Source organism: Amblyomma americanum, chromosome 9 (assembly GCF_052857255.1).
Source record: "Amblyomma americanum isolate KBUSLIRL-KWMA chromosome 9, ASM5285725v1, whole genome shotgun sequence".
Lineage (NCBI taxonomy): Eukaryota > Metazoa > Arthropoda > Arachnida > Ixodida > Ixodidae > Amblyomma > Amblyomma americanum.
In genome coordinates, this window is record NC_135505.1 from 137,182,031 (window position 1) to 137,203,842 (window position 21,812).

General features: G+C 46.9%; 1 protein-coding gene across 1 annotated transcript; it reads right to left on the minus strand.

Moving 5' to 3' along the window:
- Window positions 1-158: 158 nt before the first annotated feature.
- On the minus strand, window positions 159-21,010 carry LOC144104526 (proclotting enzyme-like). The gene is made up of 9 exons (XM_077637606.1): window positions 20,925-21,010; window positions 19,591-19,673; window positions 18,792-18,825; window positions 17,482-17,555; window positions 16,254-16,354; window positions 15,073-15,208; window positions 12,690-12,804; window positions 10,018-10,154; window positions 159-477 (listed from the first exon to the last, which is right to left on the minus strand). The coding sequence occupies exons 2-9, from the start codon at window positions 19,639-19,641 to the stop codon at window positions 211-213; spliced, it is 915 nt and encodes a 304-aa protein (XP_077493732.1). The 5' UTR covers window positions 19,642-19,673; window positions 20,925-21,010; the 3' UTR covers window positions 159-210.
- Window positions 21,011-21,812: the final 802 nt, after the last annotated feature.

Genomic DNA, 21,812 nt, shown 5'->3' on the forward strand with positions numbered 1-21,812 from the left:
GGGCTGAGGGATGAGAATATGGTCTGCAAAGCGCCAGGAAGAGATACAGGGGACTCAGCTTTTCGAAGTCTGAGTACTAGCCTCTCAACGAGCTTCTCTGTAGCACGAAAAATTGAGAGACCGTGTTTGTGAGCACAAACATGAGGTACAAAGGTTGCTGCGTGTCCGCTTAGTTCTGAAATTTATTGAGACGCACCAAATGTACAGTATCTAGAAGTACCACGGCTCCAGCCCCGGCAGGTCTGGAGTGAACATGAACGGGCTCAACCGTGCGACTCCGGTCACCAGAGGCGCGTACGACGGAAGGTTCTGATAGGCGCTGCGCACTCCGATCATTTTTTCTATCCAGGGCATGAAGACGTCGATCCGGGTGATGACGTTGCCTATCCGACAGGAAGTTCCCAGATTCGCGGCGATGCCGATTTGCACGTAGCGGCCATCGGTGGACTGAATGGCTCGAGGACCTCCAAAGTAGCCCTGAATGGCGGAAAAAAAAGGATAAAGTTAGGCAGCTTCGCTGCAAATGTCTTACAGGCTTTAGAAAAAACTTCTTCCTGCACAGCGGTCTAATTTACATGCAGGCGAAATTCTAGAGACACGTGTACTGTGCAATGTCAGTGCACGTTAAAGAACCCCAGGTGGTCGGAGTTTACGTAGCCCTTCACTACGGCCTCCCATATAACCTCAGTTGATTTTGGTTGTTAAACCCCCATAAAAACCTTAACTACCTCTTCCTGCAGTAATGATCTTTTATTATAGTAAATTTTTCTCTAAAAATTTACGGTGAGTGCTGTAAGGAGTTAAGTTATTTGCCAAGAATATCTACGGTTCATCCATTTCTTTCTAGTGCATCAATCGAGCATATGCTGCTTTAAATTGTTAATAAGCTCCGTTACCATATCAACAGATGTCAGATATTGAGTCCACACATTGATCGTATAACTACGCCTCAGCTTCTCATTCTTGATGACTTTGTGCCGAAGAGGAATCGAAGCTATGAATCTTGAGCACTGCATAGCTTTCGCAGAGTTCTGATACCGGTTCGTTCGTTTATGCTTATGTTCAACGAAAATAGAGGCAATAATACGACACAAAACGTTAGCAGGGTCGTTTTTCGTTCATTCAGTCTGTGTGGTCTCTGCGAAGTTTAAAAATTATAGGCTTCGCAGAAGTATTCGTCGCCTATCACAACCTGAATGTGACTCGTTAGTTTCAGGTAGCACTAGCAACGCATAGAACCAACCAATCAAAAATATACGAAATAGGTTTACAATCATTATTTACCACTTTGGGAGCGAATTAGGGCCCAAGTGCATGGTTACCTTCGGGAAATAGATTTGATTTACTGTGTTTTTAGCAAACAAGATATTATATTCAGTTTTGATATATAAATTGCGCCCACATCGAGATGATAAAACTCTTTATGGCTCCCTGAAGGGTAATGGCGGTTAACCTGCATTTTGACACTCTTGGTTGCCCCGGCACACTATCCTGACCCAGTTAATGAGATGCTCTCACATAAAATAAAGCAGTTGAATTTCTTCTCGTTCTGGATGAACCTGTTTGCTTTGCAAAAACAGTCATTTCATTCACAATGGCAATGAAATAAACAGGACAAGTAACTGTGATGACCCCCATAATGCGCAGGTCCACACGGGACGGAGAGGCAAAGAGACACCGTATGGCTCAGTTTAAACAAACAGATATATCCAATAATTATACATGATTAAGATTCAGAGGCTGGGGCGTCCGAGCTTACGTGCCGACGACTTCATGGGGGCGATGGAGTGGCTCCGGAGTTGGGCTCGAGCGGTTGCTGGCAGAAGCTGCACGCCGTCGGGCTTCGGCGCTGAAGGCCCTCTTGGCGAACGATGTCGTCCTGAGCGTGCCTCTTCCGTACTGCTTCTCGATTTTTATATCCTCTTCTCCACACTCCCTAGGGTGAGGACGCCCACGCCGGAGGGGAAGGAGGGGGGGCTAGGGCTTTCACTTGGGCGCACAAACATACCACCGCATCGTGGTCTCGCCCCCCTCACGTGTTGAGTCCGCGGGAAAGAAGGTTGTCTTCGAGGTAGCGCATAGCGTCGGCTGTGGTAAGGCGCGCTCTGGCTTGCTGACAGTTCCCGCGGGTCACCGGCCTCCATTCTCCATCCATCAACTGACACTCGCTCCTCAAGGTAAGGCGCGCTCTGGCCCGCTGACAGTTCCCTTGTCCTGGAATGTGCTCGGAAGGGCCGCCCCTGGAACCGCCACGCCAATTGGGGAGGATAAGCCCGTTTCCCCGCGGTGGCGGCGGCGGGTCCGGTTGGGTCCGGTTGGGCTTAAACCCCTTCGTTCTGGTTGTCACTCTCAACGAGCATGGCTGGGTAATTGATGATGCCTGTCATCTGGGTCTCCGTCTACGCCGCGCCGTCGAACGTGGAACCTCGTAGCACACACAAGGAATGTCACACTCGCTCACCCTCCAGAAGAATGTTCTCCGAACATTTGAGTCCACGCAGCTCCCCTTGTCTTTCTGAATCGCCTCGCACAGTGCGTCCGACAAAACACTTTTCGCTGCACTCAACACCACTGCACAACACCATATGCCTCCGCTGTCATAACTGGCGTCTCCAGGGGCAGCACTGATCTTCTTTTACAGATAAACATGAAACTCAGCACCCAAGCCTCTCCTTTCTAGTCCAAACTGGACGAAATAAATTTACCACAGTTACAAAGGAGCTCCCACTTCTAGCACGATCACGGCACAGACAAAAATATAGATAACGAAAGGAAGTAGGGCAGGTTCTGCATGCGCTCCGCATGCTCTCCTGTGAAGGTGTTACTTAATGACAGAAAGGTTTAACTACCAACTCCGATAACTTAACACATAAGCACATAGCAATGTTATGAGCTGTGGCATTACACAATTCTAACCAGTTCACAACTCCGCTCTGTTTACGCCATTAGTCCGACTTAGCTTTCCGATTTCGCAGCGGATATCGGCCTTCATGAGTCATACTAAGTAAGTCTGTGACCCTTTGTCTGCTTTGGGACTCGCGAGGGCTCGTGGCAGGAGCCTCCCCTGGCGTTATCTGCGCGGCAACCTCGCGCGCTTCTTCTTCTAGCAATGCATGAAGTAAATCCGGTGGCATTCCGGCCGTCACCTCTGGCGCCTGCCGAACAAATGCAGGAGAGGGCGTTTCTTGCGAACTATCTGCGCGCTCCGCTTCACTTCTGTGCCCATCAAAATCCGCGCTTTCCCTTTCCTCATTTCGTGAATACTGAACCGGTGCCGACTTGAGGCGATTTGCGTGTATCCTTATCAAGCGCCGGTTCACGTCTCGGACTCTGAAGTTTACCGGAGAAAGCTTCTCGACAACCTCGCACGGTCCTCTCCACTTCGTCTGGAACTTACGAGCTAGCCCAATCTGCCTTTGGCAGTTTTCAATGTACACGCTGTCCCCCACATTAAACGGCGCGTCTCTAGCACTGCGATCGTGCACCTCCTTCCTGCGCTTCGCCGCTTTCTTTAAGGGCTCCTTTGCGATGTCCCTCGCCACTTGCAAGCGCGATTCTAGCTCCACCTTATAGTCGTCCAGTGAAGCGTATGGGACACGACGGGGGCCCTCTGGCACTTCACTAGGCTGGTCCGGGTCTCGGCCGTAGAGAAGAAAGAATGGCGATTCGCCCGTGCTCTCGTGTGCTGCGGAATTGTAGGCAAACATTGCATACGGGAGCCACAAGTCCCAGTCCCGCTGGTCGCGCGAAACAAAATGCGACAGGAACCCGGCCACGGTTTGGTTCAGTCGCTCCACCGCGCCGTTGCAAGCCGGATGGTACGGTGTTGTCTGCTTCTTAGCGATCTTAAGCAGCTCGCAAACTCTCCTCATTAGCTGCGACACGAAGTTCGTTCCCCGATCTGTCAATAGTTGCCTCGGGGGTCCATGTCGGAGCACGATCTGTTCGACAAATGCTCTTGCAACCGTGTCTGCCTTCTGATCTGGGAGTGCTACCGCTTCCGCGTATTTTGAAAGGTGATCGACAAATACTAAAATGTACTTGTTTCCGGAAGTGGTCGTGGGCAATGGGCCCATTATGTCCATACCTGTCCGCTCGAAGGGAGCCGAAACCTCAGGGAACGGCTGAATTGGAGCTGGTCTTCGTCCCTTGGGTGTTTTTCTTTCGATACAGGAATGACACTTCGCACAGTAGTCTCTAACATCCTGTCGCATGCCACTCCAAAAGTACAAACGCTCCACACGCCTGCGTGTCTTCGCTACGCCAAAATGACCGGCGCATGGCGCATCGTGAAACGCGCGAAGAACCCTTTCTGTCCACGACCGAGGTATGACGACTCTCTCCCAAGCGGTTTTCTCTGGTCTTCTTTTCCTGGTTGGCCTCGTGCGCCGACACAGGGTGCCGTCTTTGCCAATGAAATAACCTAGCTGTTCGGGGTGAGACGGTGCGCCCTCTAAGCTTTCGATTATTCGCTTCAGGTCAGGATCTTTGCACTGCTCTGTGCGTAATTCGGCGGGGTCGACTACGGGGACAAACTCATCACTAGCTGCCACGGCAGCTGTGCGGCTGAGTGCATCAGCATTCAGATGCGTCTTTCCTGACTTGTGCTCAACTTCAAAGCAGTATTCCTGCAGGTGTAGATTCCATCTAGCGAGTCGCGAGCTAGGGTCCCTGACACTCATCACCCATTTCAGAGGATGGCACTCTGTGACTAGCTTGAATTTGCGGCCGTAAAGGTAGCATCTGAAGTGCTTTACTGCCCAGACAACGGCGAGGCACTCCCTTTCCGTAGCTCCGTACTTTTGCTCTGTGGGGCTCAGCTGTCGGCGAGCAAAAGCAACGGGATGTTCTTTGCCCTCGATAACCTGAGATAGCACGGCACCAACTGCGAACTCTGACGCATCTGTGGCCATAACGAAGGGCAAATTAAAATCCGGGTGGCGCAACAGCGGTGCACTCATTAGCTTCCTTTTCAGGGCCCCAAAAGCATTCTCCGCGTTTTCGTCCCACCGAAAGGCGACATTTTTGGCTGTTAAGGCGGTGAGCGGCTTAGCGAGCTTGGCGAACTCCTCTATATGCCTTCGGTAGTAACCGATCAGGCCGAGAAACTGCCGGACCTGGCGGACGCTAGTCGGGGATGGAAAATCCGAGACACACCTTAGTTTCTCAGGGTCCGGTCGCACGCCGTCAGCTGAAACAACGTGCCCGAGGTATTTCACCTCGTTTTTGAGGAATTGGCACTTAGAGGGCTTCAGCTTGAGACCCGCTCCTCTTAGTCGCACCAAAACCTGCTCAATATCGCGCAAATGGTTCTCAAAACTGTCACTGTATATGATAATGTCATCCATATACACGAAGCACAGCCTCCCCAGAAGACCTGCCAGGATAACATCAGCGGTTCTCTGCCAGACAGCAGGGCTGTTGGCCAGACCCATCGGCATTCTTTTCCATTCATAGTGCCCTGAGGGCGTGTTGAATGCCGTTTTCTCGGCATCTGCCGGATCCATTGCTATCTGCCAGAATCCCGCCGCCATGTCCACTACCGTGAAGTACCTGGCAGAGCCCACCTGAGAAAGCGTCTCCTGTATATTGGGGATGGGGTATGGATCGATGCGAGTTACGGCATTTAGTTTGCGGTAGTCCACTACCAATCGATACGAGCCATCTGGCTTTTCCACCAATAGTGCTGGTGCTCCCCAGGGTGACTTTGAGTGTTCGACAATGCCGCGATCAATCAGGTCCTGCACCTGCCGCTCCATCTCCTCACGTTGGGAGTAAGGAATCCTGTACGCACGCTGGTAAACGGGCGATGAAGTGCCGGTTTCTATCCTGTGCTTTATAACGCCACAGCAGCCCAAATCCAGGTTGGACGCGGCGAATACCTCCGAGTAGTCGTTCAGCAAACCAGCCAGAGCCTCCCTCTCCCTGGATTTTACGTGAGAAAGATCGAACGACACCTTTGGAGCAGCCGAAGGACTAGCATGCTCTACAGTTGCGAGTACCGTATCGGTGGGCTCACGTTTCTCTATCGCAGAGGTGAAGAAAGCCAATGTTTTGTTCTTGGGAAGGCTCAGTGGCTGCTGGCTACAGTTAACCACCCGTAGGGGCACTCTGTGGGCGTCATTGACTGTCACGAGGCACGCGGCTGCCTTCAGGCCATTGCTGAGAGAGTCGACCGGCTCAAGCACTCCCACGGCGCCGCTCTCTACATCTGAAGGCACAAACGAGTACAAAATGTGCTCCGACCAAGGAAGGACGACCGCCTCATCGACCAGCCTGACGGCAACCCGCGAATATACCTTCTCCAATGATCCCACTGTTTGACGGGTGTCAATATCGGTAATGCGAATCTCAGCCCCTCTCCTGTTCAAAAACGGAACTTTTGATCCGCCCGCATTAACCTCTTCCTCAGAGAATGAGACTACTACCTTCCCTTTTCTCAAAAAATCCTGCCCTAATATACCTGACACTCCGTTTGGCAGAGACACCGTGTCCGGGCATACGTAGCAGGGGTGCTGCAATGCAATTCCGCCAAGAGAGAAGTGTAACCGGTAGAGTCCACTTATGCCAAGAGGATCCCCCGTTATGCCTACAAATTTGGTTGCCATACCACCAGACGCTTCCAACACCTCGCGGTCCCCCTTCCTTCGAAGCGTGTTAAAACTGCTCTCCTTAAGCAATGTCACCTTTGACCCCGTATCTATCAACAATTCCATGTAACAACCATTTAACTTGCAAAGCACAACAGCGCATGCCTCGTCGGCCACACAAACTACCACCACCTCATCATCCACTGCTCCCTCCCCACGCTCCTCAGGCTGGGGAGGACTAACTAGTTTTTTGTCTCGGTATCTGGAGCCCCGCTGTAGGCTTGCTTAGGGTGTGTCTCGCCTGCTTCTCTTTGTGGCTCCCCACGGCGCACGTTTTGGCAGAACCTGGCGATGTGTCCGCGACCCTGGCAAGCGAAGCATACGATTTCTTCGAAATCTCGCATACCGCGCCTGTAGCTTTGTGGCGGTCTCCGGTTTCCAGCGAATGAGCGCTGTTGAGCGCGCGCTTCAACCTGGCGTTCTACCTGCTGAGATAGCAGCTGTTCTAAGCGATCTAATCGCTCTGTCAAGAGAGCAACCTCAGGGTTGAGCACCGCTCTCTCTATGACGCGCACTCTCGCTGCGGCTGTCGTTAACGCCTCATTTCGTTCCTCATCCAATGCGGCCTCCACGGCTTGGTCGAAATTGCTCGGCTTGCGCGAGAGCACGAACCGGCGCACGGGGTCTTGCAGACCAGCCACGAACAAAGCGGTCATTTCCTCTTTAAGAAGATCCTCCGCGTATTTCTTCCTTAGCTGGTCTCCTTCCTCCTCCCTGCTTAACGTATCGCGCGCTAAGCGCTGAAGCCGCGACGCAAACGTTCGCACGTCCTCCCCTACCATCTGTCCGGCGTCACGGAACCTCTGTACCCGCACGTGACGTGGTTCAGTGTCGAAATGCTCAAACGCGAGCTTCTTAAATTCCGCAAATGATTTTGTGGATTTTACTTTTTCGTCTCGCCATGCAAAATCATGAGCAGCTCCTGCCATCGTACACCTCGCCATTCCCAGCATTTGAGCATCGGACCATCCTCCCATTTTCCCAATCTCTTCTAGCATGGAAAAGAAATCGCAGATTGGAACCCCTGTCTTATCTTCCGTAAACGTCGGAATTACGCATCCTAATGCCAGCATGCTTGCTCCGAGCGACGGCTGTGGAGTGGGAGCTCCCTCAGATACATACATTTTTTTTTCTCAAGCCCTCCAGTGCCTCAAGCCTCTCAAATGGGGGTAGAAGTCCCACAATCAGTCCCGTGATTCCCTTTTGATTACAATTTTGAAGTCATGAATGTCACAGCATTCAGAGGACATTTGCTTTTGAGACCCCACTTCTGACACCAGTGTGATGACCCCCATAATGCGCAGGTCCACACGGGACGGAGAGGCAAAGAGACACCGTATGGCTCAGTTTAAACAAACAGATATATTCAATAATTATACATGATTAAGATTCAGAGGCTGGGGCGTCCGAGCTTACGTGCCGACGACTTCATGGGGGCGATGGAGTGGCTCCGGAGTTGGGCTCGAGCGGTTGCTGGCAGAAGCTGCACGCCGTCGGGCTTCGGCGCTGAAGGCCCTCTTGGCGAACGATGTCGTCCTGAGCGTGCCTCTTCCGTACTGCTTCTCGATTTTTATATCCTCTTCTCCACACTCCCTAGGGTGAGGACGCCCACGCCGGAGGGGAAGGAGGGGGGGCTAGGGCTTTCACTTGGGCGCACAAACATACCACCGCATCGTGGTCTCGCCCCCCTCACGTGTTGAGTCCGCGGGAAAGAAGGTTGTCTTCGAGGTAGCGCATAGCGTCGGCTGTGGTAAGGCGCGCTCTGGCTTGCTGACAGTTCCCGCGGGTCACCGGCCTCCATTCTCCATCCATCAACTGACACTCGCTCCTCAAGTTAAGGCGCGCTCTGGCCCGCTGACAGTTCCCTTGTCCTGGAATGTGCTCGGAAGGGCCGCCCCTGGAACCGCCACGCCAATTGGGGAGGATAAGCCCGTTTCCCCGCGGCGGCGGCGGCGGGTCCGGTTGGGTCCGGTTGGGCTTAAACCCCTTCGTTCTGGTTGTCACTCTCAACGAGCATGGCTGGGTAATTGATGATGCCTGTCATCTGGGTCTCCGTCTACGCCGCGCCGTCGAACGTGGAACCTCGTAGCACACACAAGGAATGTCACATAACACAGAAAGACTGCTGGCACGATACGACTACTTTGCCCTTTTCTGTTTTTATGCCTTAATTTATTGCATTATGTTCTGGTGGCGTCTCTTGTTTTTAGCTTCTAAACATTTGTCCCGCAGTTCCGTCCTGAGTTTTACATTTAGGTTTAGATGAAGGACTTATAGCATTCTTTATTTATTTGTTTAACATAACCTCAGGGCCTACAAGCCTTAAAGAGGGTAGTTGTTCTAAAGAAAAACAATAATTACGAAGCAAATCCAAATAACACGCGAATTCGTTTGTGATTTCTAGTTCTACAATATTATCTAAAGCGGTAATAAAATGATCATTATCTCTGATGAAACCAATTTTTTCGGAAAGCAACTTCGGCCTTTCGAAGTCCTTGGCCAAAATAAGTATTTCTTTAATTTTTTTCCTGCTATCCAATCGTACAGCAATGCGTCAGCGTCTTCGAGTTTTAATCACCGGCGTTAGTTCATCCGCTGTTTATCTCAATGGGTTCAGGACATTGAGCTCAAAATTTACTACTATAGACTGGCAGAAGGAAAGGCAACAACCAATTGAAGCTCTCCCAGTGAAAAGATACAGCATGACGAATGCTAGTAGTAGTAGTGTCGACACAAAATACCAGGGCTGCCTGCGAAGGATGTCCTCTGCCTTAATGGTGCTCAAGGCTCATTATGATGCATCCCTAGTAGTACAGTAGGCAAGAGCAGAGGATGTCTTTTCGAGGTCACCTTCAGCAGCAGTGGTTAGAGATGGCTCAGTAGTGGGGGGTGGAGATGTCGTCACCTCCTCCTCGTCTCCACATCCTCATGTCCTCATTTCCACATCGTTGCTCATTTCCTAAAGCTGACCAAGGCCTGACACTTGTCCTCCTTGTGACCGCACAGTGATCAGTGAAAATCAGTCTTGCAGCGCATCAAAGCAAAACCTTATGTTAGCGGTACACCCTTTTTTCTGCTTGTCAAACAATGCCCACGCATATCACAGTGACAACGACTACGCCAGTGACAGGTCTGCCCAACGCAATACATGAATGCAGTGGTCACTGACCCCTGATGAAGCTCGTGCCGTATATATCCTGATCTCTACTTAACCCTTAAGAAAAGAATTCACTTTGTTTTCAGGGCACCTCTCTTGATGGTAATTCTACGTAGCCACAAGAAAGTTGAATATGCAACCTTGAATTTGAACCCCCGCCCTTCAAAGGACACACTTTTTTTTCACGAAAGTTTGGAAGTGCTTTCCTACCCTGCCATATTTGATGCGGATATCTTTGCCGCAGTACATGGTGTCCATTCTGAAGTCGGCACCGAAGACTTTCCTGCATACTTCGTTCCGTTGAAGCGTGAAAAAAAAGGCTTCAAGATAAATGCCGCCAGGGCGACCTGCATTAAAACACAAAAGAACTTATTGTAATTACCGTCACTGAAAAAAAAAAAGACTGCACCAAACCTGGCTTTGCACACCACAGACGTCGACGTTTAACATCGATATACATAGACATTTTTCTTTGGCTTCTGATAATTAGACATCATATTTCAGTACAGGAAAACATCCAGGCTGTCATTATGATTACCCTATTCGGGAAGCGTTCATCATGACGTGTTTAAGCACCATGCAATTGTATATAGCGACAATTACAACCTATTGAACGCCACACGCATTAGACCAACCTTGCCACAAGCCCGCATGGCAAGATTAATTAAATAAGCAAACAATAAAGGCATAGCCAAGAGTGCTCTGGCAGTATCTTTAGAGACGAAATTCATCAATGATAATCTTAAGGCGTTTATTTATATCACTTCATATAGTTTAAAGATACACCCAGAAGTCATGCTTAGGAGAAATCCTGGAGGAATGGCACAGATTGTATTAAAAGATTTCTTTCCCCATTTGGCGCGTACGGAAGAATTATAGCCGCATAAATGTGGGAACATTGCATAGTGCACAACATTTAGTAAGTGCAGTGCGTTTAATATATACGCAATATCTGAAAATTATTTTCCGAAGAATAAATTTTTCTTTCATTCAACCCTTCCATGTAGCGAAAATGACACACCGAAAGGAAGAAATGTGACAAATTTAAACGAATTTCATAGCGCCACTTCGCCTGATTTTGTATACCTCCGGCTTTCCTCTACTTTTTCAGAAAATGCAAATTCCGGACGTATGTGTACAAATTTCAGAACCATTCTTTGAACACTTCAGTGTTGAGATATTTCGTACACATTCAAATAATGATTTTATCACCATGTAGTACTTTGCATGACGACCGAAGATTGGAGTCAAAATTTCGCGAACACACCACCACAACTTTGGCGATTTCGCGTAATTGTTGATACTCAACATCAGTTCAAAACGGCGCTATTTACTTGGATGTAACACTTCACCTAGATTACACTTTCATTTTAGAAGACGCACCATTTTCGATGGGACCCACGACGACAGAACAGCACGATTGCCGAAAAGAACGTGATAAGTGAAGCCCTGGTGGGTCGCGAGATGCGGGAACTCTTAGTTCAAGAAGTCCGTCAGCGCTTGACTTCAAAGTTTCGTGTCCACATCACGGAGCAGAAGGCTTAACAATTTTGTGCACTTAATGGACCGCTTCTATGCCCTCGTTTGCTTAAGTGCTTCATGCGCTAGTGCCATGGGGATAAATTGTCAAGGCACAAAGTTTGCTTTAAAAACACTGTAAGCACAATTACGGCGCCCCTAAAACTGCAGATCTGTGTACGGCATGAACAGCTCTAGTCTACACCTTTCCATTCATATGGAGCATCAGAGGTGGACTGTGTTTTCTACTATGCGCCTCTGAAGTGAGCCCAGCCACTTGGATATATCTGACCACGGGTGTTTTTCACGTTTCATTAAAAATGAGCTAGACACCACGCGTTTTCGCGTCAACGCCTGTTCACTGATTACCAGAAAGGGAAGGGTCCACTATTTTGGCAAGACACATCCAACAGGTGCCCAGCCGATTAGTTAATTATGCTTTTGGGGATTACGTCAAATCATTGATCGCCTGATGAGCCTGGCCAAAATCATGCGCAAGCACAAGCAGACTAATTGAAAAAAACCCAACACAGCTTCATTCTCTTCTGATGGTCCACAAAATGGGAGTTCGGAACAGCACGACTCCAACGCTCGAGCCGGACTCTTATAAGTGCTTCCTGCGTTTCCGGCTTAATGAGCCGCTTGGCTTATTGCCAGTACAGTCAGTCGCCCAACTCTGAGCGGTGATGGTGCAGCCTCGCTTAGGGATTGATTATCCCTTTGACTTTGGTCTTCGCTTTTCTCCTGATTGAGAAGTCACAAACTGATCTAGGTCAACCAAAGTGAGGCACATTTAGGTGGTTCACACCACCATGGCGTGAAGACGTATACACTGCTGGGCTGCATGTCAAGCGTCAGGCTTTGATGTCCGCGTGCTTGTTGTCAGTAAATTAAAATTTCGTAAGTTAAAGGATTGTATCGGGTCTATACAAGCAAAAAAAAAAAAAGAAAATTCAATCCCTCTTTATGGTCTTCACTGTGAGCTGGAACGACTGTGTAGTAGATCTGTTCAGCGGAAATCTCGATGGTCTGCGCCTCTTAAATGAGAAACAGTATTATAAAAACAGCCATATTTCCACAGAAAACAGTAGTGTGCATCACTATGTGTACTGCGACATTAATAATCAAAGACTTGGCATTCATTCTCTTGCGCAGGGATCAAAAGTTCATTGAGCGTATCCACGGCCAGCGAAACGTGTGCCAGGTTCAGATATAATGCTTGTCGGTATTTCAAACTCAAGTTGCAAGGACTGCGCCTGAAACCACGTTCTTCGAGCCCGTAAATCTGCATTTGCAGAGCACAATACCATACTCATCCTTTTTGTGTACGGTGCCAAACATAATTACAGATTACAAAGGCTTACCTGGTACATTAATCGCCCATCGGGGAGCCGCAAACTGCACATCATGAACAACATATGACCGCCGCGGCAGGCATATAGGCTTTACGTCTGGGGTATACTGGAACGGCGCTTTTACCTGCGTAAAGAGCGCGTTTTAGTTGAAGGACGATAACATCCAGACAGTGTTGGTATATAGCCTCGAGGGAATATAAACACAGGGTGGATTGAAGTGAAAAAAAAAACAAGACAGTAATTTTGTTTCTATCGATTTCTTCGCCTCAGCAGGCTTTTTCGTGCACTGCTTGCAAGAGTTAGTGCTGACTGAACTAGCTTCCAGATTGCCGGGCAAAACAGTGAACTGAATAAGGAACCTTTCCAGCATTAATGTCTAGGTTTTTACATGTGATTTTATAAATCCTTTAGAAACTAACACGAGCACTCTTCTTTTGAGTGCGTAGCACCGATATGCGAAAAAATATAGAATAAGACCTCTGCCTAAGACGCCCTGCCTGAGTATTGCAAGTTAATGTAGATCATATTTTCCTAAAATAGACGTAATTACAACTCCATGCTATATTATTTTGCTTAAAACTTACCGCTGCGTGAAGAGTCTTCACCAGAAGGATACGGTTTGCGAAAGCGCGGGAAAAAATTATTTCTGCGCTGTGAGGCAAAACAGTTTTATGAAAAGCAAAAAAGTCTGTCGAGAGATGCGTGCTCTATCCACTCAAGGTAATTCTTCCATCTGGGTATATAGAAAATAAATATTTTCCGAAAACTATTACGTTTTCTTTATAAAAAATAAGTGGCGCAGTAACGTTCTCGCAACCAAACCGTTGTGCATGGCTGTATCTTTCTTCTGCCGCTTTTTTTCTTTTTTTTTCAAAACTTCAGCACTCTTGCACCTGACTATTGCTTCTGCATGCTTGGTCTATCTAATAGTGGTCAACGGGCTTTTTTTCAGCCTATTGCGAGCGACCAGCTAAGCATTGTTGGCCCTTGAAGGTAGGCTAAATACTTCCTCAGCTGCATAATTTTTCGGTGCTCCGCTGTTTATGATGATAAAGCATAAAAGCTTGAAAGGTAAGCCTTTCGCGGTGTCTTATATTTTTTTATTCGCTAATAGATAACATGATTGAAAACTGACAACAAGCTACGAAATATGGCCTAATAGTTGCTCTTATCACACCTCTAGGCAATCTCTGCAATGTCCACTAATTATGGAATTTATAAATGAGAGCCATTGAACACATTGATGCATGTCTTTTAGTTTAGCTTAGTTAATGGGGGTTTAGCGTCCCAAATCGACTCAGGCTACGAGAGACGCCGTAGTGGAGGGCTCCGGAAATTTCGACCACCTGGGATTCTTTAACGTCCGCTGACATCGCACAGTACACGGGCCTCTAGAATTTCGCCTCCATCGAAATTCGACCGCCGCGGCCGGGATCGAACCCGCGTCTTTCGGGCCAGCAGTTAACCACTCAGGCATCGCGGCGGTACATATCTTTAACAAACACAAAAGGACACTAAGGAATGGGCTTTATTCATTCATAGGCTAAGTGAAAGTCACAGTTTTTTGTAGTATTGCACAGCAGTTCCATTTCTGGTAAATGACTGCTGCCTAAGATGCTACTTTCGGCAAGTCTTCCATGACTTGCGGAACTGGTTCATAGCAGTTAAGGTCGCGGTTCCACTGCCGCCATCTTGCGAGTAGTACATATTCTGCCACCAGCCTACGACACTGATCCATGACTGAGAAAGTGTCTTCCCGTCTTGCCCCCGAGCGACCCGAGACTCGTTTTGGTTGAGGTGTTGAGATATGTGTCCGGTTCTTTCTTGACCCGCGATGTGTGAAGGCTTTTCTTTCGTTGCTGCGCCTGCCTTCAGAGGTTACAAATGAACCATGGCAAACCCGGCTGCTTGTCCCCGTCGTGAGTGGGGGGAGGTGTTGGCTGGAGTGGTCCGGCATGCTTTTTTCTCTGCCTGCCCCTTGCTCGGTTTTCCACAACCACACACGGTGGCTGAACTGCGGCTTGCTAGCTTGCCTAATGCGCGTGACACAAATAAAGGACGTGGACCGCCAACTGCAGTCGGGTACAACTCAAGAACAAACCACTATATTCCCCTCAAAAGCAGCCCTCCAGCCAAGCTCGCCGACCGAACAGCTTTCTGCGGCTATGCAAGCAAGGCTAAGCTATAGTGGGAAGAATGCCCTTTTGTCCTTGTCGTCGCGAGTGAGGTTCCTTTATTCGGGCTATGGTTGTAGGCAGCGGCGGGCCGCTGCCTACTTTCAAGTGTCTAGGTGCGTTATGTGGTTTGGGCATCACTCCTTACGTTACACTCGCAGTTTTTTCTAACAAAAGTAAAACAATCGCGAAGAAAAATTAGAAAAGGCTCAAATTACCAGCAGGATGGCGATGCCAATATCACGAACAGAGTGGAAGGCAGTGCGAACCAAGACGGCCTCGACTTCCACTTTCTCTGTCAGGTTCAGGTCGCAGCTGCCGTAGTTAACTTCTATCTTCGCAATTCTTTCGCCCCTGCAAGTGCAAGTGATTACGTAGGTCATCCTGGAGGCTCTGCCGTGCTAATAGGGGCAGTACACCTAAAAAACAACTTCATATTGCTGCAAAGTTCAATGTTGTTTTTCAACATTAGAAGAGAGGAGATCATGATTCTCGAAACCAATGCAAAATGACCAGCTGTGTTTGAAGTGCCACTTTGCACTCAGCGCCTTCTAACCACTGCCACACGCTGCAGAAATGGTGGAACTAGTAAGAGCAGGTGTTGTGCAGTTCGCTTTGCATATTTGTAATGAGGGTGGTAGTGTAGGTGGCGCTTGTGGCTTCAAGCACTTGGTAAGGCTGTTGCATTCGAAGCCACCGACCGGAAGTCAGACAAGAGGGAAGAATGGAATCCACCTGCTTTATAGACAGGTTGGAGGAGGCATGATGGCACTTAGTAGCAAACACCGGATTGAGACTTGGAAAAAAAATGTGGGATCGTTTTGTTCTGCAGGCCTGCAAGATACCGGCCCTCTACGATAACACTAGGGCGTCGAATTTGAACCACAAAAGCGACTGCGCGTGGTGACGTCATGCAGTGCCAGTCTGTGCATGGGCACGGATGCAGAGCACTAGAACCACGTGCTCAGTGCCTACGCACAGAAGTGCTGTGCGGCAAAGTGAGATATAACTTTGCGATATAACAAGTGTGATATAACTTTCAAGGCGTTGCTTCTCTCTTATGAGAGACCGCAGTGGTACAATATGAGCTCTACTCAAGATGTTCTTCTAACACTTTGTAATTTCAATCCTTTTTCATGAAAGAAATGCCGAAAACAGCGGAAGTAGCTCTTGGTATATGAACGATGATCTGCAGCGCTGGGTGAGTGTAATAACACTCATTCCTTTACACATTATATGAGACTCGAGAACAACGCATCGTTGTCCGGGAAGTAAAATTTTCAAATCAGTGGGGTCTTCGAAACACATTTGAGCCAAATTCTTCTCCACGCGAAATTCGGTTCAAGGGAGGCGAATAACATAGCTGTCGTTTGAATTGAACATATAAAAAAAAACTTACGGTATTAGGCACTGTGCAGATGTGAGCACGTGTTTCCTTGTTATAATACTTCCTCCACATCCGTAGCGTGCGTTACCCGTGGAGAAGATTGTCAAGTACACCTGAGGAACAGTGAAGCGAGCACATAGATTATATTTGCGGAAGGGTCTGAAAGAATTACATTTGTGATAAAGTAGTGACAAAAATATGCAGTGTACAAGAATATACAATGAGTGCTGTTATTTTTAATTTCCTAACGCAGTAGAAATCTAAAATACTATTCTTTGGTAAGTTTTGGCCTGATGTCATAATTACTAGCGGCTGTGTTTGGTTTTCACAATGAGAGTGGGCTGGTAACACACTCATGTTACGAATGGCACTTGCCACTAAATACTTCGTCCGAAAAAGGTTTTTTTATGTGTTTATTATTGTAAATAGCGCTACGAGCATACGCTTCTGTTCCTTCTTTTACGGTAGTAGTTTAAGAGGCGGCATTGTAAACCTCTGTTCCTACTGTCAAAGCCAAAAGTTTCAATTCTGTGCAAGTCAGAAATCACCTTATTTTTCCCTCCCTAAAAACGCAAGCAATAGTACCACGGTTAATTTCGCATTTGCGTTCGTGACCACTATAATCTTATTGCTATTACACTCAGTTATAGGAAAAACAAGTGTTTCCACACCCTTCGTTTGAACAGAAAGTTTGCGTCACTAGTTCGCGGCAGTTCTCAGATTTGCAGAATCACCATCATCATCACCAGCCTGACTACACCCACTACTGGGCAGAGGCATCTCTCATGTCTCTCCAATTAACCGTGTCCTCTGCCACCTGCGCCAACCCTATGCCTGCAAACTTCGTAATCTCATCCGCCCATCTAACCTTCTGCGGCCCCCTGATACGCTTGCCTTCTCTTGGAATCCACTCCGTTACCCTTAAGGACCAGCGGTTATCTTGCCTTCGCATTACATGCCCTGACCAAGCCCATTTCTTCATCTTGATGGCGACTAGGCAGTCATTAACCCGCGTTTGTTCCCTCACCCACTCTGCCCGCTTCCTGTGAATATTGAGCACGAATATTCATTTTCGGTATATTTGTCACTAATTATGAAATGCTACCTCGTACTATAAAACGCCGCCTTCGGGCAACCATGGTTGCTTAAAAAAAAACGAGGAGGATGTAAAACATGCATCGTGGATTTCTAGAAGAGTTTTAGTGCCGACAAGGGACACTTGTGGCCGTTGGTGTCGTACCGTCCACGGGAATTCACCCCGATCTGCAGCCCTGTCGCTGATGACTGGCGTTGGAGTACTGGTAGACCCACACTCTTCAAGTAAACAAAAATAGCGTTCACACATTAGTATCGAGAGATCATACATGCGATGGTTTGTTTTAGTGACTGGGCAAACCGGAGAGCGTTGTGGTGCATTTTGTCTCAGTTATTTGTACCTTAGCAAGCAACAAATTTCTTTTTAATCTGAGCTAAAAAGAAAGTTGAGGTTTGAGAAGAACATGATCGCAATAATTATGGTGCGGTATAAAATCGCAATGCGGGGCCGTGTTTTATTTTCAGTCATTTGTGCATGCGAAAAGCGAGAGATCAATTTTTTTCAACCTTGTTTATCGTTCAAATTGAAGTATGAAAAAACGGGATTGCGTATAATATAGTTTTAATATAAAAACCAAAATGCCTCGCCGGCATTTTTTTGTCAGTCATTTAGAGCTGAGCAAACCCAAAATTTTATTTAAATCTAATTTAGCACGAAGATCAACGTCTGGGAATGTGATAGGTTTAGTTCGATTCAACAAAAGTCCGATACGTTGTCAGAATTTTATTTTTAGTCATTTGTACATCCTCGAACACCAAATTTAATTTCATTTGGAGTTATTATGAAAACTAACAACTGCCAAGAACATGGTTGTCATAATTATGGTTTGATATGAAACTTGGGATGAATTGGCGGCGCTTCATTTTTTAGTGATTTCTAAATCCGCAACGCATCAAATTTCCTTTCATTCTCATTTCCTATGAAAGCGGAGGCTTGAGAAGGACATTTGCGACTGTTATGGTTCGATATAAGAATTCGTAAAAGGTGCGGAACGTTCGACTGCATTTAAAGTGACGTCACGCTAGAAAGTGTAAACACAGACAAACGTTCCGAGCATATGTGCCTTTGTTCTTGGTATAGACATTTGTAGGAAGTCTTGTAATTAAAGCAGCAGAAAACTGACGACCAACAGAAAGGCTAAATGCCTGTCATGCACCGTAGACACTTACGCATAGCGATGTTCTTCATGGATAACCAACTAGCCCACACCTGTATCCAAGTGCCATTAAGGCCGCTGAACATCGGCTGGCGGAAAATAACTTAGTGCCTATGCTTTTAAAATTTAGTTTTGTGTACAGTGGTTCCGTCACTGCATCATCTATTTCATATAACCCTATAAAAATTTTGAAATCGAACGCTCTCTAAAATACCTGAAATTAATTTGCCCCCTTTTTCACTACAATCTGGAAGTTCGTCAGTAACATATAAACGAAATATTAACGCGCAGTACTTGCCTGCTCCATTGATTTCAAAAGCTTCCGCCCACAGCTGAAAAAAACGTAATCACGTAATCGATTAGATAAGACGACCGACATTTAGAAAAGTATGTCTTCCGAAGTAAAACTGAACATACGGTTAAAGTTTTACTCAAAAGTGTGCTCTATTCAGCTTGATCAAATACAAAGCACGAAGAAAGTCATATTTTATTTTAATATGTTTTCACATTAATTCTTCAAATTAATCAGGACATTTAGATTACCTTTTAAGGTCTGAATGCACCTATTGGAATGCCTAACCACTTTTATGCGCTATGTTTCTTATATACGTTAGTAATAAGTGAATATAAGCCCTTCTTACAAGGAGAGGTGCGCTAGTTTATTATTCGAGAACAATATTAAAGGACGATCAGACATCAGATCCGACAAGACGAAAGCAGTTGCACTTTCCTTCGACGATTACTCTGCTGTGTTTTCTCAAATGAATGCTTCTACTCTAAGCCGAAGCTTAACACGTGCGACGGAATTTCCCGGCAGAGCGAAGGCGGGTGAAGGTGGTAGGTGGATAATAGGTGGTGGGTCGAGCTTCTGGGAAGGTGAAGGTGGAGTGAAGAGGTGGGCGAAGATGGGTGGGTGGCAGTCCTAGGGACGGTAGGTGCGGAGATGACTGGTAAGTATAGCATCTGGAGCGTGCAGGCTTCACTCGCTGACGCCGCCATTTTCGCATTGTGACGGCTGTAATGCTTACGCAGTAATACAAAGGCAATTATATGCAGCTTCGTGTTGATGTAGCGAAATTGCATAACGTGAAACTCACTAGTGTCAAACTGCATAGGACCAGGTTCACTGCGATGAGCTTGAGTTTCATATTCAGGAGCTCTCTCTCCCTGCCACGAATACCTATAGACGAAAAAAAGGGGGAGCTGGAATTTATTATTCTAATAAACTGTACACGTCTGCTTGATGCATCGGATTTTATTTCGCAGAGCTGGTTATGGTGACAACATTTTATCACAGTATGTTGGAATACACGAGAACTAATGACGCAGCAGTCACGCTAAATGTGACAATCGAAATGGCCTCCTTGCGAATAACGGGGGAGTAACGACAAGGATTAGTCCCCTCGAAAAGTCTAGAGTTTTAAGAAAACGGTTAAAAGCAGATCATGGACCATATAAATGTTTGAAAGGTCGATGTACTCATCGTAGCCCACATCTTATTTGTACAGGCGAAATACAGGTCCTAAATGTCACCAGGGAAAAAGAGTGGAGGCAATCAGATCAGACGCATTTTTAGGAGACAGCTCATACCACCATAATTTGTATCACCATCATATAAAACTGTACTCAACTCAAGGCTCTCACACTCGTAATTGTTGCCTGAGCGATATGTACGTGAAATTAGGATCCTGCACGATTTCCATACCTCAAAAAGGCTTTTGCACTCATTACTGACATCGAACACCTAGCTGGCGCTTATCAAATTAAATTAGTTTAATTTTTCCTTTAAATGGTTTTAATACGAGTCATCTGGGATTCGCTGAGATGGTCACTTTATTGCAAAACTCCAGACATTGCGGATACTTTCATCTACAGGCGAATTATACAGCAAACCGCCAGTAATCTGCAAAACAGCTTCGGCAATCTGACGGTGGCCATTTTTTTACGCTAAAAATAGAAGTGAGCTTTTAAACAGACAAATTTTACAAGAATCTACTTTGGTCATGCTTAAAAATTATGTGCTGAGCAGTAACCAAGCAAGGATGCCTTAAAGGTGCTGAATAAAAAGAGAGCTATCCTGTTTTTATTTTAGCGTGTGCATGCTTTCACGGAAAACGATGGAAGTCGATTTAAATGCATCGTAGCAAATAATGACCAGTCACTTCGTATTTATACAGCTTTTAACTGGAGTTATAGTACAGTTTTTGTTTTTTTAGAGCCACACTACATCAAAAGATAAAATTATATCAAAGAACAAAGCCACCTTTTATTTCTGAACACGTGAAACATCTTATGCCATTCTATATCAAGTCCTTCATCTCAAAACTTTATATGCCGTGTTTGCGAAATTCTTAAACAAGAAAATAAATGTGTACTTCTGTTTAAACACCATCGTTAGAGCAAGTGCTTTTGCTACATTCAGGAGACTCACCTTGTGGGAAGACGTTTAAACCCGACCACCTCCACCACGCCGCTCAGGTGGCAGTGGGATTCTCAGTACTACGAGAGGACCATTTCTTTCCACGGGCCATTTTTATGCTTTTACGACCGTACCAACAGCGATACAAAAGAGGACGCAACAATAATGGGCGCGGCCAGAGAGTAAGCTCTTTATTCGCCACGACAATGAAGCGGCAGGAGGGAGCACTTCTGTTTACCTGTCGTGTCCGCGGACAAGTCCTTGTGCAGCCTGGCACAAGGACTAAGACGTCAAAAAAAAAAGTAACCAAGACAGCTATGGATGGTAATTAGGGCCGCATTATTCTTGGCGAATCGAAAATGACTACGCGATTCTCGGCGCGCAAGGCTCCTGATATTGAGATCGGATTTATTTATCTCTCAGCTCGTGAATAACGAGGCCCATAATGATGCGTTCCGCACATAAAACACCGCAAATGGTGCGGTGGGTATTCCATGAAACAAAAGCGGTTTCCAAGTGGATCCGAAAGGAAAACAGCTAACGAATGGAAGCGCCCCCCACCCCCATTCGAGAACACCCCTGAGGGATTTACGTTCTTGTTTCCGTGGAAAATCCTTTTTTCCTCGACATGATTTCCAACAATGCCCCAGAAGTGAGCATTGATGGAGAAATGTTTGTCTTATTTTGCTTCCTCGGCATTTTGCCGCCGCTCATCAACGCAATTAACTTCATTGTGGCTGCAACCACCTGTGCGAGCATGTGGCCCGTTTCGAAGCATGTAGTTTTGCCCGTTTTTTGTTTTTCTGCGCTAAGTAGCCTCTTAATATGATCGCTCCAGCCCACTGTCAGCGTTTTTTTCCAAAAAGGTCTGTGCCGGTAAACAGAAGAAACTGCCAGAAA

What these genes read in the sequence shown, in the direction of transcription:
- LOC144104526 (XM_077637606.1), bottom strand. Translation starts at nt 19,641, where the DNA reads ATGAAACTCAAGCTCATCGCAGTGAACCTGGTCCTATGCAGTTTGACA. An exon ending in TCTGCACAGTGCCTAATACC is followed by an intron (nt 15,209 to 16,253) that starts GTAAGTTTTTTT and finishes TTGCACTTGCAG; the next exon opens with GGGCGAAAGAATTGCGAAGA. An exon ending in TTGGCATCGCCATCCTGCTG is followed by an intron (nt 12,805 to 15,072) that starts GTAATTTGAGCC and finishes CTCTTTACGCAG; the next exon opens with GTAAAAGCGCCGTTCCAGTA.